General features: G+C 47.2%; 1 protein-coding gene across 5 annotated transcripts in view; it reads left to right on the top strand.

Annotated features, from left to right (window-relative positions):
- Positions 1-17,885, top strand: part of EPS8L2 (EPS8 signaling adaptor L2) — a 110,501-nt gene that overhangs the window by 17,643 nt on the left and 74,973 nt on the right. For 4 of the 5 annotated variants that reach the window (XM_073347145.1, XM_073347142.1, XM_073347141.1 and 1 more), the window contains exons 2-3: positions 13,771-13,834; positions 15,584-15,639. In XM_073347145.1, the coding sequence (XP_073203246.1) occupies positions 13,791-13,834; positions 15,584-15,639 (100 nt within the window). In that variant the 5' untranslated portion in view covers positions 13,771-13,790. The remainder of the gene's footprint in view (positions 1-13,770; positions 13,835-15,583; positions 15,640-17,885) is intronic. The other variant, XM_073347143.1, reaches the window with a different exon arrangement.

Genomic DNA, 17,885 nt, shown 5'->3' on the forward strand with positions numbered 1-17,885 from the left:
GCCTGCATTCCCAAAAGGCTCCCCTGATTTTGGGTGTCTCCATTTTGGGGTCCCCATCTTGAGGCACCTAGGGCCTGATTTTCAGAGCACTCACAGCTCCCATTGACTTCAGCTGGAATGTAGGGGCTCAGACTCAAATCAGGCCCCTGGGCTCACAAGGGGGCACCCTAAAGCAGTGAAAATTTAGCCCTTAGTTCTCATTATTATAGAGTAACAGATATTAAGGCAGTCAGGATTTTAGAAGGGATCATTGTGTTCCTCTAGCGGACGTTCTCCATAACACAGGCAGACCATACCACCCAGAGATTCCTGCATCAAGCCCTTATTAGATCCTTAGGAACTGATTAAGGCAGAATCCTGAGGCTCCAAAACCTGCATTCCCAGGGACCCCGGAAGCAGCAGTGAGTCAGAGAAGGCAGTAATGCAGTGCAGGGATGACGGCTGCTATCTGTGGACTGCTTCCTTTGGCAGGAAGACTTAGGAATGGAAGGAAACAAGACCTTATCAGAGGGGCTTGGGGGAAGGGATATGTTTAAATCAGACGCCATATGAAATCGGAGTTGTTCCCTTCCAGTTATTTAAAATCACCTTCGGGCCTTTGCAACTAGAGGGCCTGATTCACCATTGGCCTGCACCGTGTGTAGTCACACCAGTGCACAATGAGTGTAGAATGCCACCAGATCAGAATGGCCGTGCTCCACACCCACTTTGCTCTGGGTTAAGCACCTCCTCAAGGTGCCAGGCAATGGACAGTCAGGCCCAGTGTGGCTACCAGGTTTTCCTCACCCTTAGCATTTCTGCCTGGTGCCTGGAGAGAGAAAGCAAAAAAAGAGTAAGAATAGGAGGGAATTTCAAAAGCCAGGAAAGAAAGTGCCCAGTTCTGAGCCACAACTGTTTACTCATGATAGAAGCACAGATCATGAGCGGCATGGCATCCTTGGCAAGGTATGTGATCAGCAGAGACACGACAAGCTGAAACCTGCTGTGTTTTTCCTTAACTTGGATTTGACAGGGCTGTCAATACAGAAGCACAAGGTAAATTCACATGATATAAATCAGCTCAGAGACTGGAGAGTCTGCCCTCTGCTAATTCTCCCTTCAGACGGACACTGAAGTCAACCTCCAAACTTCTCCCAAGAGCTTTTAGATTCTGCACTTTCCCCAGATATTTATAGATCAGCGATGCTGACGGGAACGTGCACGCAGCCAGTTCTCTCATGTTCTTGAGGACAGATTCATCTTCTAGCAGGAATATTCTTTTGGTAGCAGCAGTAGTATACATGATGCTATTATTTGGGTCTCTTCACTAGCATTGGGCCCAATCCTGTGAGCTGCTGAGGGCCCTCAACTCCCACTGACCCCACTGGACATTAAGAGCTTCCAGCGCTCTGCAGGAATGGACTCTTGAGCTATATCTGTCTAGATTAAATGTGGCTTGCAGGTTGACAAGGGAGGGGAAATAGCCCCCATTTCATGAGCTCCTTCCAAGCGGTTTGTGAATTTTGTATAAAGATTCTGCAAATACCAGCATGTTCTCAGCGGTGGTGCTTTGTGGTATCAGTTTTATGTTTTGAATGCAGCTTGCAAGATCAGGCTTTAGTCTCTAACCCAGGGGTGGGCAAACTTTTTGGCCCGAGGGCAACATCGGGGTTGCAAAAGTATATGGAGGGCCATGTAGGGAAGGCTGTACCTCCCCAAACTCCCTGGCCTCTGCCCCCTATCTGCCCTCTCCCACTTCCCGCCCTCTGACTGCCCCCTTCAGAATTCCTGACCCATCCAACCCCCCTGCTCTTTGTCCCCTGACCGCCCCCCCCGGGACCCCACCCTCTATCCAACCCCCTCTGCTCCCTGTCACCTGACTGCCCCAACCCCTATCCACACCCCTGACAGTCCCCCTGGGACTCCCACGCCCTATCAAACCCCCTCTGTTCCCCATCCCCTGATCCCCTCCGAGAACCTCCGACCCATCCAACCGCCTCCTGCTCCCTGTCACCTGACTGCTGCCCCAGTATCCCCCACTCCCCGTCCCCTTACCATGCCGGAGCCAGCCACGCCGTCACACTGCCTGGGAAGAGCAGCGGGCCTGAGCGCTGGTGGCGTGGTGCAGCACGCTCAGGCTGCGGGGGGTGGGGTGGGGGGGGGACAGCGGTGGAGGGGCTGCGGGCTAGCCTCCCTGGCTGGGAGCTCAGGGGCCGGGCAGGATGGTCCCGTGGGCCAGATGTGGCCTGAGAGTCGTAGTTTGCCCACCTCTGCTCTAACCCCTTCTGTTGATCCACAGTAAGGAGGGCAGCCGCAGAGGCAGTCCCTGTCTGAGCTCTAATCCAATCTGGCAGTGACCTTGCAGTCCTCCCTCCAAGGGAGCAATCCATGCCAAGCCCAGTCTCAGGAGAAACACATGGGTGGTTTACTTTCAATGCTGGGAAGTTCACCCCACCTAAGCCTTTTCTCAGGAAACCTTTTTTTATTTTAGTACAAATCCTGAGTTTATTATTGTTTCTGAGGAGCTTAGATAACAGAGTATTGGGTTCTTTGGAGAATTCTTCCACTCTGGTAGCATAACGATATGGGTTAACTGTGGAAGAGACATTTTTGTGGCTGCTGATTTACCCCACCATGTGCAGTAAAGGGGAAACCAGCCTTGGTTTCTGATCCAACTCACACTCTGCAGTCAGTGGGAAGATCTGATGCTCTGCAATATACCTATGACATGGGTAGGTACGTAGGGCAGGGGAGATATGACACAGAGAGGGCTGAAGAGGCTCCCGTTGGAGGTGTCAGTGCTGAGTACTGCTGGGCAGCAGAGCCCAGGGGAGTGAGTGTGATGGGGTGGGACAAGGAGCTGCTCCAGTCCTGTGAGGATGGACTGATCCCTGGAGGAGGGGGGAAGAGGTTTAACATGGGACAAACCTGGACCATCACAGAGTCTTGATCCTCTACTGTTCCCCCCCCCCCCCCAAATACAGCCTACTATCCTGCCCCTGGTTCTGAACTGCAAGGAACAGCCCCAGGAGGTAACTGGGTGGGGTTCTGAGGATTGTCAGCATGAAAGGAACGGTCAGCATGAAAGGAACGCTTCCTGCGTTCAAACTAGACACCCAGAGACGTCTCCTCCTCAGCCTTAGGGTTCTTTCAGACACACCTGTCCCATTCTGACTACCTGCCCAGTTAGCTTTGGCTAAATCCAGAGCCAGTGGTTGCCAGCGACTGCGGTCACCTCCCCACCAGCTTGGATTATTTTTAGCTGTGTGTATCTTCTGTAGAATCTCTGATATGTGAAATATTTAATTTGGAGAACAGGGAGTGTTTGTTTCAGATTCCTAGCAGGACTCACTCACTCCTCTAGTCACCACAGCATGCCCCAGTGCCACACACACAGGCTGCCTGCACTCTCACACTCACCTGGGTGTGTTCTCACACAAGCAATAGGCCAAGATCTTCCAAAAACAACTAACAATTGTGAGTGCCTCAGTCTTCAGGTATCCAGTTATAGACTCCTCGCATCGGCCTGATTTTCACAGGCTGGGAATGCGGCACTTTGGGAAAATCTGGACCCTTTAAGGCACACAATTGAGGCACACCAAATCACTAGCTCCTTAAAACAGGCTGGCCAGTCTTCCCCTCATTTGAGAGCAGGAGCCATCAGCACCAGTTTTAAAAAAATATCCATCCAAAACAAGCACCAACCCCCCAGATTTGCTCATGTGAAACAAACAAAACGTGGGGGGGCACATTTCGGAAAACAATTTTTGAAAAACGTGACCCTAATGTTACAGAGAGGATTAACAAGTGCTGGTCTCCCTTGCAACAGTTAACTTCCCTTCCAACTAAAACAATACAGACCTTTGAGCGTGAACCATTTTCTTTTTCTAAATTTGTTTCTGTTTAGAGACAGATGGATTTTTTTTGTGGTAGGCGACAGAGCCCTTCGCTTCTAGTTCACATGTTCAAATCCAGTTTAGGTTGGTAGTGGTGGAAATTCATTGCCATCAAATAGCTGTTAGGCAGCCTGTGTGAAATAAACCAGTGATCTCAGACCAGTACCTAGTGGATTGGTGTCAATGACAAAGAAACCACACTGCAGTTGGCCCTAGCAGGCACCCTCACTGGCAAACCCAGCAGAGCCACGATGGGGAAACAACTGAGGATGGTTCTATCACGAAGGCATTAGATGGAGGCTCAGGAGAGCTGGGTTAAATTCCTGGCTCTGCAACGAACTCCCTATGTGATTTGACAAGTTATTCAATGCCTCACCCCCCACCTGTAAAACAAGGCTAATACTTCCCGCCCAGGAGTGCTGTGAGGATGAACACATTAATGTTTTCCAGGAGCCTAGTAACAGCGGGGTGGGGGCCGGGGGGGACATAACAGGCCATGGAAGACAGGACGACACTCTCACCTCTGGAGGTGGGCAGCCCAGGCTGTGGTAATGTGTGCTGGCAGAGCAGCGTAGGGCATCTGGTACAGCTGCTGGCTGTGCTATACCTGTTCTCATGGGCACAGGCAGACTTAGGCACCTTTCCCCAACACTATACACTTCCAAAACTGTCCAACAACATGAACAGATGGAGCTTTGTTATCCTGGGCACTTTAAGAGATAACGTCATGTGATCAACAGCTAATGTTTCTAACTGGAGCCTGGTGTTATTTGCTCAGGCTTTCCCTAATCTAGCATTCTTGTGTGACCCTTTCTGTCGGCACTGACCGCAAGTGTGGCCGCCAAAGGCAGAGTAAGGTCAGATCTGCCTCCTGCGTGGGTCCCCCCCCACAAGGGCAGTGTTTCTGTCACAAACATCTCATCATCGCCAACCCCTTTCCACTAACAACATTTGGTCCTTGTGCAGGGTCTTCTCTCTCAGGATCAGGATGCATTTCCTATGCATTCATTAATTATGCCTGACAGCATCCATGGGAGGTGCCAGCCCTGCTCTCCCTGCCCAGACCGCTCTCTTGCTTGTGCCGTTGTCTCCTTCATCCGCTTTGAAGGAAGAGAGGGACGGAACCTGGCATTGACAGCAACACGAGAGCTGGCCCATGTCATGCCAGGCTCCCTTCGCTCCTGCTGACACCCACAGGTTCCATGTCAGCTGGAGTGATCACATGGCCGTGGCTAATGTGCTAAAGCTATTAGCTAAATGTGCTAAAGCTAAAGCCCTGACTAGGATTCCATTCAGATTCCATTACATTTCAGTCCTACCGTTTGGTGAGACTTTAGAAAATGCATCATCTCCTAGGGACAATTCAACATCTCCTGGGCCAGAAAATACACAAAGAAGGGCATCAGATAGACACAGTTGCCTAATTAACCCCTTTTTGTGTTTGCTCCAGTTAACCCAGTCCATGCTGAATATGATATGCCAGCTCCACTTAGGAAAACATGATCCGCCCTAGGGGCCAATCCATCAGATAAGCACCGTCATGCCAGTCACACAGACAGACATTCCAGTGACAAGGCTGATGAAGACAAGGACATGGTCTGTTGGCGGCGAAAGGGTTAAACCCCAATGTGAAGCTCTCAGCATTACTCCTTAGCTAGCTCACGTTTTGTTCCTCTACATTTTAGAGATAGGACTGAAGCAAAACTCCGAGTGGCAATCAACCCTGTACATTACGGCAGCGTGGACTAGTGGATAGGGCACTGAACTGGGACCCAGGAGACCTCAGCTTTGCTGCTGACCTGCTGGGTGATCTGGGAGAAGTCACTTCACCCATCTGCCTTGTCTATTTAGGTTGTAAACTCTTTGGGGCGGAGACTGTGTGTGTGTACAGAGACTAGCCCAAAGGGACCCTAATCTCTGTGGGTCCCTCTGAACACAACTGTAATCCAAATAATGAATAGGAATTAAGGTATTTATTCAAATGTTGCAGCTTTGGCCAATCTATAGCAGATCTGTAGGTTTTGTAGCCATTTTTAACCAATGGATTGACTTCCTGCCAACCCATTTCTGCTGTAGGACTACACAGGAGGTGGGATTAGCATGTTTGGCTGGAGTGGCTTCATCTCATGCTCCAGTAACATGGCTATATATTCAGTTCAATTTCATTTGACTGTTTGCTCTGCTTATGATGAGCCTTATTTTAGGGAGGCCATCCCATCTGAGCTATTTGGGATATTCCTATTTAGGGAGATACTACCCTAGATAGCAATACTATGCCAGGCAGTATGGCCTCTAGAGGCTAGAGCACTGGACTGAAACTCAGGAAACCTTCATTCTGCTCCCAGCTCTGTCACTGGCCTGTGTGTGATCCTGGACAAATGACTCTCCATGCCTCTGTTTCCCCATCTGTCAAATGGGGATGGATGATACTGACGAGTGCCATGCGGAGGACAGAACTCCATTTCATGAAGGCGTCTGACATTTCGAAATTTGGCTTCCTTGCAAATTGGAATGAAAAACCAAAAATTTCAAAAATTTTCCAGGAAAGAAAATTCCAAACAAAATGTATTATGGGTTGACCAAAGTCTTTTGTTTCGAAAAGACTGAAATGTGTTGTTTAAGTTTTGACTTTTTTTAGAAAGTAACTTCAAAACGAAAAATCATTTCATTCCAAAAACGTTGAAACGGGGGGTTTCAATACTGTCAGAACTTTTTATTCCAGTTTTCTTCAGTTTTCTGGCTAAATCAACCCAATTTCATGAAGCATTTCGATTGCGTTGGAACTGAATATTTTGATGGAATATGCTTCTGTAGAAGTTTCTCCGTCCAGCTTTAACATGTACCCCCTTTACAAAGCACTTTGAGATGAAACACGCTATATAAGAACGAGGTGTTATTACTATTCCTAACACTACACCAGCATTGCTCAGCCTTTCCTCGTTGGCAAGCCTTTATTCAAAGTCAAAATTTTTCATGATCCTCTCACATTTATTATAAAAGTAAGAGTAAAAAAGTATTAATATTCAGTGCCTCACAACCCCCATGATTGCCTTTTGTGGCCCCCCCTTGGCAGTCAAAATCCATGGGCTTTGACAAACACTGCACTACACCATCAGATAAATCAACCTGGGATAGTTCTGAGACTGGTCACCAGAACAGAATAATAGAATCACAGAAATGTAGGGCTGGAAGGGACCTCAAGAGATCATCTAATTCAGCAGTTCTCAAACTGTGGGTCGGGACCCCAAAGTGGGTCTCGACCCCGTTTTAATGGGGTCGTCAGAGCTGGCATTAGACTTGCTGGGTCCTAGCACCCAAGCCCCACCACCTGGGTCCAAAGCCTGAGGGCTTCAGCCTTGGGTGGTGGGGCTCAGGTTACAGGCCCCCAACCTGGGGCTGAAGCCCTTGGGCTTTGGTCCCCGCACCCGGGGCAGCAGGGCTCAGGTTTTGTCCCCACTCCTGGGGTTGTGTAGTAATTTTTGTTGTCAGAAGTGGGTCATGGTGCAATGAAACTAATCCATCACCCACTCCTGAGTTAGGATTCAATATACCTAGACCATCTAAGACAGGCATTTGTCTAACCTGTTCTTAAAAACCTTCAAAGACAGTAATTGTGCAACCTCCGTACGAACCAGTTCCAGTGCTTAACTATTTGTATAGTTAGAATTTTTTTCCTAATACCTAACTTAACTCTCCACAGTGGCAAACTAAGCCAGGAGACACAGAACAATTGATCTCTCTCTCCTCTGTATGACAACCTTTTACATATTTGAAGTTATGCCCCCCCCCCCTCAGTCTTCTTGTCTCAAGACTAAACCTGCCCAATTCTTTCAACCTTTCCTGACAGCCATGTTTTCTAAATCTTCTATCATTTTTGTTCTCTTCTGGACTCTCTCCAATTTGTTCACATCTTTTTTAAAGCATGGTGCCCAAAACTGGACACGGTACTCCAGCTGAGACCTCACCAGTGCTGAGCAGAGCAGGACACCTCCCGTGTCTTACATATGACACTCCCGCTAATGCATCCCAGAATGACAGTTGCCTTTTAAGCAACAGCATCACACTGTCAACTCAGTGATCCACTATAACTGCCAGATCCTGCAGTACTGCTGCCTAGCCACTTATTCCTTATTTTGTTTTTTGCATTTGATTTTGTCTAAGTGTAGTACTTTGCACTTGTCTTTATTGAATTTCATCTTGTTGATGTCAGACCAATTCTCCAGTATATCACGATTATTCTGAATTACAATCCTGTCCTTCAAAGTGCTTGCAATCCCTTCCAGCTTGGTGGCATCTGCAAATTTTATAAGCGTACTCTCCCCAGCCCCATCCTCCAAATTATTAATGAAAATATTGACTAGTACTGATCCCAAGACAGACCCCTGTGGGACCCCACTGGATATATCCTCCTAGTTTGACAGCAAACCATTGATAACTACTTTTTGAGTGCAGTTTTGCAACCAGTTGTACACCCATCTAATAGTAATTTCATCCAGTCCTCATTTCCCTAGTTTGCTTAAAGAATATAATGTGTCAAAAGCCTTACTAAAGTCCAGATATATCACATCTACTGCTACTTTAAATACTGATTTAAACAAAGGCAAGTTTCCTACTGAGGGGGATGAGAAAAGAAACAAATAGTGGCAGAGACAAAGCGATCCCGATACACAGTGTTCTAATAATCATATTGCTAAATCTGCCTCGTTTATTTTTAAAATGTACACTTAGTGCCCCATGAAATACAAAGCAAACAACCACGCCCATCAGGAAGATAAAGAGATTTCAGGAACTCTTTCATCAGGAATGCATGAGTAAGAAACCAAGTGAAAGCAAGCGGAACCCAGAGTGAGCGCTGGAGGCTGCGGCGATGCCCCACGGAGAGGAAAGAACCCGGGATGGTGGGGTTGATCACAGGCCTCAGCGCTCACACATTTTCTTTGGTCCATGTCTATATTCAAAGTTGAAACAGTTTAACTGTCAATCTATTTAAAACCCACTTAAACTTGGTTTATCGCAATTTAGCTTAATAATAATACCACCACCCCCCTAACTCTTGTGTAGTGCTTTTCAGCTACAGATCTGTCGATAAGGAATTGAGTTTAACTGATATAAGCCAGGTTTAAAATCAAATTCAGAGCGTTCACAAAAGAAGATTTTGCACAGATTTAACTAAATCAGTTAGACATCACACCCTCAGTTACATATAGACAAGACCTATTGGTGAGAAGTATTAGCTGCATAATCACATGAGACTTTATCATAGTGAAATAGTTCAGGGTGGAAGGGGGAAAATCAGGCAAGGGTTAAATACTACTAACAAATAGTAATAATAATGCTGACTAAATGAGAGGGATGGAAGTACTGAAACACGTGCTTGCTAGCTCCCTGGGCTCCTTGCGTGTTTCCTGTTTTGTGTTTTCTTTTGATACTGTAAGCTCATTGGGGCGAGGGCTCTCTCTCAATCTACATAGCACTGGGGCTATTGACAGCTACCACAATATAACTGATGATAACAGATAGATTCATAGATTCCAAGGCCAGAAGGGACCACTTTGATTGTTATACCAATAAAATAAAACCCAGCAGGATCTTATTAAAGGAGAAAAAGGCAAAATGCCACATTTATTGTGAATACAGAAAGAATCATAGTAAGCAGTTAGTTATAGCTATAACATTCCATTCAATCTCATATTTATTCTCACACACAGGTTCTGCAAGGTTGTTATCATAGTTACCAGCCTTAGATTGTTATCAAAGTTACCAGCCTTGCTCATGCCAAGCCACCGGCCAGGTGGTCTGGACACAAGGAGGGAGCAGGGCCTTGTCAGATGCTCATCTGATGCTCCTGGAAGTTGGTTTGCAGAATCAGACCCCAAAGTTCTCACTTTCTAGAGTCCACTTTTATAGGAATTTCTTCCTATGCCAGTCTATGGGAATTGCTTCATCATGCTGTTGCTGGATCAATCAGCAGATGGCACATTCCCGACGGCTCCGTGCTGCCAGATGTTATCTTGTTCTTTGGTTCTCCCATTCTTGGGACTGTTGGGTGGATTCCAGTCTGCCCTCCGGGGGCCCTCTGGTTATTTCCACTTGACGCCTTCTTCAGCCGATGGACACTGGATTCTTAGGCTGGCACCTCCCTGATCATTCAGTTATTATCCACACCAAGCATCCATCCACACACATCCTCTATCTTTAATCACAATTGTTAACAAAGCAAGATGAATACAACAAAAGGGCGGGGAGTCTCTGTGTGCTGTTTCTGTTGTTACAGAGTAGTGCTTTGAGTCTCTCTCTGCGTGAGTAGTTGTTGTTACAAAGAATTGCTTTGAGAACAGACTCTGTCTTAGAATGTACTAACACAATTAGCAGCTTGCAAGTTTCATACATAGAGGGAGAGAAACAGTACCTAAAACCAAGAGACCTCTTAATTAGTAATACCCTGGAATTTAAACTGTGGGGAATCAAACTCATTTGTGATTTTAATACAGAACTTCTTTAATATGATCCAACATGATCATCTAGTTTGCCCCCCCGTATAACACAGGCCTTCCCCAAAATGATTCCTAGAGTGTATCTTTTAGAAAAACATCCAATCTTGATTTAACAATTGTCAGCGATGGAGAAATCACCATGACCCTTAATAAATTGTTCCAATGGTTAATTACTCTCACGGTTGAAAATTTTACATCGTATATCTAGTCTGAATTTGTCTAGCTTCAACTTCTAGCCTTTGGATTGCCTCTGCCTGCTAGACTGAAGAACCTGTTATTAAATATTTGTTCCCCATATAGATACTTATAGACTGTAATCAAGCCACCCCTTCATCTTCTTTGTTAAGCTAAATAGATTGAACTCCTTGAGTCTATCACTGTAAGGCATGTTCTCTAATCCTCTAATCATTCTTGTGGCTCTTTTCTGAACTGTCTCCAATTTATCCAACCTTCTTTATTTGTGGGCACTAGAGCTGGAGATAGTATTCCAGCAGCTCTCACACCAGTGCCAAATACAGAGGGAACATAACCTCTCTGCTCCTACTCGAGATTCTCCTGTTTATGCATTTTAGGATCGCATTAGCACTTTTGGCCCCAGATATACTTTGGGAGCTCATACTCAGTTGATTATGCTCCCCACATAGATACAGGGAATCATTCAACAACTAGTGAAGTCACTTCCGGGGTGGAATGTAGCTCTATGATCTGTATTGATTAACCTAATATAACACCAGCCCTTCTATCGATCTGCAGGGACTGACCCTTGGACCTTGGATCTAAAAAGCAGGAGCCCCTACTGCTCGAATTACAGGAGCTTGAGCAGATTCTGAGAGGTGGTAGCACTCTCATTAGCCACTAGAGGGAGACAAAGCACCACTCCATAGTAGTGTGGCCTACACCCACAAATACCTGAGCGTGGCTAGGTACCTGGTATGCTGTGACTGCTGCTTAGTACACTAGTCAGTAATCTCACTGTCACCGCATGCTCCCCATGTCTACTTGCTGAATCCACCTGTTGCCTCGCTTCACACAGTTAGACCGTAAGCTCTTTCAAGCAGAGCTCAACTTCTCTGTGTGTGTGTGTGTGTATACATACAGTACCTAGCACAATGGGGCCCTGATTCCTGATGGGCAGCCTTCCACCGACTTCAGTGAGTTCTGGATCAGGACCTTAGCATGTGCCACTCATTCTACTGTAACTGGACTCTTACTGAAGTGGCTGTCGCAGCACGATGACTCACCTTTAAGTCAGTGGCAGCTTTCTACTCTAGATAAATGTGGGGAATTTACATGCGACACTCCCACCGAAATGCCGGCAATGCCCGTGTATGTGAATCGCACACTTGGCCAGATGAGACTTTATGAAGCCTTCATGTGCACATGGAGCTTACCGCAAATTAGGGTTGCCAATTTTAGTTGGATGTAGTCCTGAAGGTTTCATCACACGACATAATCTTTAATGAAAGATGAATCTTTAATTCCTGGGGACTCCAGGCCAATCCTGGAGACTTGGCAACCCTAGCAGCACTAGGAGAGGGACTGTATCTATGTGGATGGTGTATCACATTTCAAACAGCAAGTTTTAATAGGTGACAGATGGCTCTGACTTCCTTTGAGGCTCTTGCTAGACCAGAGGGGGGCAAACTACGGTCCGCGGGCCACATCCGGCCCGCGGAACCGTCCTTCCCGGCCCCTGAGCTCCTGGCCCGGGAGGCTCACCTCCAGCCCCTCCCTGGCTGTTCCCCCTCCCATGCAGCCACGCCAGCAGCAGGGCTGCGAGCTCCTGCTGCTCTGAGCAGCATGGTAAGGGGGTGGCGGCAGCGCCCTCACGCTGCAGTGGAGGGGTTGGGTAGGGGGTCCCGGGGGGGGGCAGTCAGGGGACAGGGAGTGGTTAGGGGCAGGGGGTCCTGGGGGGCAGTCAGGGGTCGGGGGTGTAGATAGGTCGGGGCAGTCAGAGGACGAGGGGGTTGGATAGGGGGTGGGATCCTGGGGGGGGGGCGGTTTGGGGGAGGGTCCCAGGAGGGAGCAGTCAGGAGACAAGGAGCAAAGGGGGTTGGATGGGCCAGGGGTTCTGAGGGGGACAGTCAGGGGGCAGGAAGTGGGAGGGGGCAAATATGGGGCAGGGGCCAGGCTGTTTGGGGAGGCACAGCCTTCCCTACTGGACCCTCCATACAGTTTTGCATCCCGATGTGGCCCTCGGGCCAAAATGTTTGCCCAGCCCTGTGCTAGACCATTATGCAGGATACATTTTTTGGCTGTTCTCCTGGGTGCAATGGCTTATTCCCCTGGTGCTCCATTGTTATCAAGGTCACTTCATTTTATGGCTTATACAGACTCAGTAGGACTCCACGCAGCTTCTCTATGGGAGCTTGTATAAAGCTCTGTCATCCCTCCACAATAATGGATTTGCTGATGGGTCAGCATGCAGGGGCTGCTATCTCAGAAACCAGATGGGGTTTGATTGAACCTAGCCCTATAACGGGAGGAGAAAGGGAGGTAGATCTCACAGCATGACGCTTTCTGACAGAGTGTGTGAAGCAACACAAGTGCTACGGTTTTTTAAGATGGCCGCTCCATCAGTCACCTCCCCAGTTAGAGCTTTCTGTTCTGGGATGCTGGAGGTAAACTGCCAACTCCCTGGGCCAAATCCTGCTCTCATTTATGCCCATGCAACACTTTGGACTTCAGAGAGATTGCAACCATAGTGCAGTGGTTTAAGGGGAGGTATGAACCGCACATAAAACAGCCCTAAAGTGAACAGAGTACAACTGGGGTTTATAGAGCACAGTCCATTCTCCAGCAATCCTAAAGTGCTGCACAAAGAGATCCATCAGCAGTGTGGGGATTATAAAGAGAAAGCAGCAATTTTGAGCTCAGCAGCAATTCACACACAAAGCCTCAGGCACTGGAACTGGCTTTAAAAGGCTTTACCTTCTACCTGGGCAGAGATGAACAGAGGGAACCTTGGGTTAATCTGTCACCTAAATGACGTGCCTCTAACACTGCAGCAGCCTTTAATGATCCTGCGGTAATGCCAGCGTCAAGTCATAAAACGACAACATAGGACAAACTGAAAGCATTCGGTTAGGAATGGGCCCACAACCTGCTGTGGAACTTGAATCCAGGACTTTTGTCTGCCTGTGTGCACACATTAGGTGTTTCATATAGGGAGATATAGCAATGCAAACAGATGTGCTTCCATGACCTCTCCCCGCTGCACATTAGGTGCAACTAAATACGATTATTTGCACACACTATTGACTGTGGACACAGAATCAAAAGCTGGAGCCCTGGATGCCGAATGAAGTCCGATTATGAAGTGTGGTGCACACCCAGGCAAATATTTCATCAGGTCAAACAAGTAGAATGTGCTAATCACAACTCCTTTGTTTCTGTTACAGTTTAATGTCTTGACAGCAACATGAGTCTCAAAGGATCTACCAGCAGCCAGCCTGGCTCTGCAAAGTAAGAACCTGAATGACAAAATTTGACTGAATGGCTCATCCCCAAGAACTGCAATAGATTACTACCTTCCACCACAAACACATTTCCTTCCACTCCGGGTTCTCCCGTAAGGGCGAGACTCTGCTTTCTCCTGCTCACTTACTTGGGTCTCCTCAGTTGGGGCCAGGGAAGATTCCACCTTGCCATGTCCCAATGCAGTCTAACCGAACATGCTCACGCGTGCCATCATGTATCAAGGCTTTGCCACAAAGTGCCATGTGGTTTGATTGACACTCTAGAGGGAAAAGAAACCTATGTCTGGTTGCCCTGTTTCTGTAGTTCTAGGGTTCATTCAGGTGCCCACAATTTCTATGGGGCAGATTCAAATTATACTTGGCCTGGATACACAAAATCACTCCCTTCTCTCCCTGAAAGCTTCAGCCAACCCTGGACAGCAGGGTGCACATGGCAGTACACGACACAACTCTGAGCTGCTGCCTGCCCCAGGAGGGGGAAACCAGGACACAGCTCACTATCCTGACTGGCCCCATTGCTATAGCACCCCCTGGCATCAGGACATGGCATTGCAGGGTACTTTGCTGCTTATGCCCCCTGTTGACCACCTGTGCTGGCCTCACGATGGCCTGTTGCTGTTTGGATTTTCTGTGGCCGTCACCCCCCTCAAATTCAGCCCCCTTCCGGGGTAACAGAAATCCAACTGTAAGTCCAAATAAATACCCAAACTAATAGTTCTTCTGCCCCTCTCAAGCAACCCTGAAGTTCTCTACTCCCCACCCCCACACCTGGCCCTGGCAGAGTTTCTCCTATGCTGCTTCCTCCCCACCACAGGTCTCCTCCACTGCCTCCCCTCCCCAGGAACCCCAGCAGCTTCCCTCAGGGATCTCCCTGCTCCTCACAGGCCCTACCTCAGGGTCCCCCACAGGAACCTGACCTGCTCCCTGAGTTGTATCCTCCAGCCTGACTTCCCCAGGCTCCTCTGAGAAAGGGGACTCTCCTGGCTCCTCTCTGAACTGAATTCACGGCTCTGTTTACACAGTCCTCTCTCTGATCTCTCACAGCTGGGATCAGGCATTATAATTAAGTTTCCATCACATTCAGCTGGGGGATAGCTGTCTGGTCACAGGCAAGGCTGAGCCTTGCTTGCCTTAAAGGGCCAGCCAGCCTGTGACAAGGCCCTACAGACTAGAAGGGACCAGCAGATTCTGGGAGAACAAAGAAAGAAAAATGGGTGATGTTCAGTGATGGAAGATCCATACATCTGTTGTCTGAGGCAGAGAGTCCTCTGCCCTTTCTAGGTCTGACCTGCCTGAAAGGAAAGCCAGTGGGCTATGCCTTGGAGTGAGCGAAACCTCAAACAGGAGTAGGTCAGATCCCCTCCCCTCACCAAAAGTAGAGCTCTCCAACAGACTATTCCAGCTTCCTGCCAGGCTCCCCAGCTTGTTGCAGTCGGAGGTGTCACTGGAGAATTGGTGTCAGTGACTGATACTCCTCCAGCTCACCAGGCAGGGTGCTGATAACTACCTCACTTCCACACTAAGGCAAGCTGGTGTGAAAAACCCATTGCCCTTTGCCATTAAGGTGGTTTGAAAAGCCCACTGCCATTTGCCATTCAAGCACTAGACCAGATTAATTGGTTACTATCTGTGTTGCTCAACTGAATCACATAATGAAGCCAGTAAAAAAAAAAAAACACAACAAAAAACTTTCTGAGATTTGTTGTTTATTTGCTCCTTTTCTTTCCTTTTGCAGCAGCAGTCTGGGCAAAGCAGATGGTGCTTCGAGAATGAGTGCAAAAGATTTATATGGTAAGTCACCACCACGGATACACTAGGCTGCTGCTGAGATTTGTGTGAGTAAAGACTGCCAGGTTCAAACTGGTAGCGGGGAAAGCCGAAGGCATCTTTATTGCATGGCTTCCTGTTTGTATCTCATGGTGGGACAGGGTGGGGCAGTTGTGAGATGAACTGACATGGACACGTCACAATTCACCTTTAGGGGGCTTCTCACTTTCTAATGAAGCATCCAGTAGAAGAGGCTATTGCAGACAGGACGTCAGACTAGACAAGCCACGGGTCTGTTCCAATACTGTTTCCTATATTTCTCCCTGCTGAGGTGCTATGTGGCAGCAGACAGGCAAACGACATCTGTTTTCCTATACACCATGCTTACAGCAGGTTTTCATGACATGGTAACAGAAAGGCACATGTCCTCTCTGCACTAGTGGTCATGCCATTGCAATCACTTAGTGCAGCCACCTGATAGGGGCTACCACTCTTGTATTAATTTTGCTAGTGTTACAAACCTGTGCAAAACAGACACACGTCCACAGGAATCCCTAACGTTCTCTGGTTGATTTAGCCAGACAACCAGGTTCTCAAAAGTGTGAAGCTAAAAAAGACTGTTGTGAGCAGGTTAATGATTATACTCATTAATTATTCCATATACCATGAAAAGTCAATGTCCTCTGAAGCTTTCAAAGAAGAGAGAGTTTACAAGAAATCATTTTCTAGATGGCAAGAAGAGCTTCAGATGAACATGTGGGGCCAGATCCTCAGCTGGTGTAAATTGATGTAGCCACATTGAGGTCAATGGACTTGCATACAAAAGCATCGTATCAGAGATAGATATTAATAATCATCAACATAACTGATGGATCTCAGCTGATTTACACTAGCTGAGAATCTGGTCCACACTATGTAGTGATGGCCTGAACAAGCAAGGGGAGGGGGTGAGAAGAGAAGTCTTCTCCACCACCCAGTTCAGCTAGGAAGATAAAAGATCCTTAGTTTGGTGTACTCTAGTTGTGCTCTGGAAAGCCTTCTGTGTGTAGAATTCTCATTGACTTCATTAGCAGGATCCGGCCACAGATACATAATGTTAGTTTTGTGAGTGCAATGTGATGGGTGCAGATATAAAGCCAGAACTGAACAGAACAGGGCTTTTCTGATTTTGCTTTCCAGCTGCAAAATTACTACACAACCTTGTGGAATGCTGGCAATTCGTCTGGGTTTTTGTAGACTATCAAAGCATTCCAGCAGCAATTCAATGAGTTGTTCAGACTTGATTACAAACTTGCCTTTGCCTCTTGGTTGCCTGAGATATTTTCACTGTATCATAGAATCATAGAACTGGAAGGGACCTCAAGAGGTCATCTAGTCCAGTCCCTTGCACTCATGGCAGGACTTATCTAGACCATCCCTGACAGGTGTTTGTCTAACCCGCTCTTAAAAATCCCCAATGATGGAGATTCCACAACCTCCCGAGGCAATTTATTCCAGTGCTTAACCACTCTGACAGGTAGGAAGTTTTTCCTAATGTCCAACCTAAACCTCCCTTGCTGCAATTTAAGCCCATTGCTTCTTGTCCTATCCTCAGAGGTTAAGAAGAACAATTTTTCTCCCTCCTCCTTGTAATAACATTTTATGTACTTAAAAACTGTTATCATGTCCCCTCTTAGTCTTCTCTTCTCCAGACTAAACAAACCCAGTTTTTTCAATCTTTCCTCATAGGTCATGTTTTATAGCACTTTAATCATTTTTGTTGCTCTTCTCTGGACTTTCTCCATTTTGTCCACATCTTTCCTGAAATGTGGCACCCAGAACAGGACACAATACTCCAGTTGAGGCCTAATCAGCGTGGAGTAGACTGGAAGAATTACTTCTTGTGTCTTGCTTACAATACTCCTGCTAATACATCCCAGAATGATATTTGCTTTTTTTGTAACGGCATTACACGATTGACTCATATTTAGCTTGTGATCCACTATGACCCCCAGATCCCTTTCCACAGTACTCCTTCCTAGGCAGTCATTTCCCATTTTGTATGTGTGCAGTTGATTGTTCCTTTCTCAGTGGAGTACTTTGCATTTGTCCTTATTGAATTTCATCCTATTTACTTCAGACCATTGCTCCAATTTGTCCAGATCATTTTGAACTTTAATCCTATCCTCCAAAGCACTTGCAACCCCTTCCAGCTTGGTATCGTCTGCAAACTTTATAAGTGTACTCTCTATGCCATTATCTAAATCACTGATGAAGATATTGAACAGAAC

The sequence above is a fragment of the Lepidochelys kempii genome, chromosome 6, assembly GCF_965140265.1.
Source record: "Lepidochelys kempii isolate rLepKem1 chromosome 6, rLepKem1.hap2, whole genome shotgun sequence".
In the NCBI taxonomy this organism is placed as follows: Eukaryota; Metazoa; Chordata; order Testudines; family Cheloniidae; genus Lepidochelys; species Lepidochelys kempii.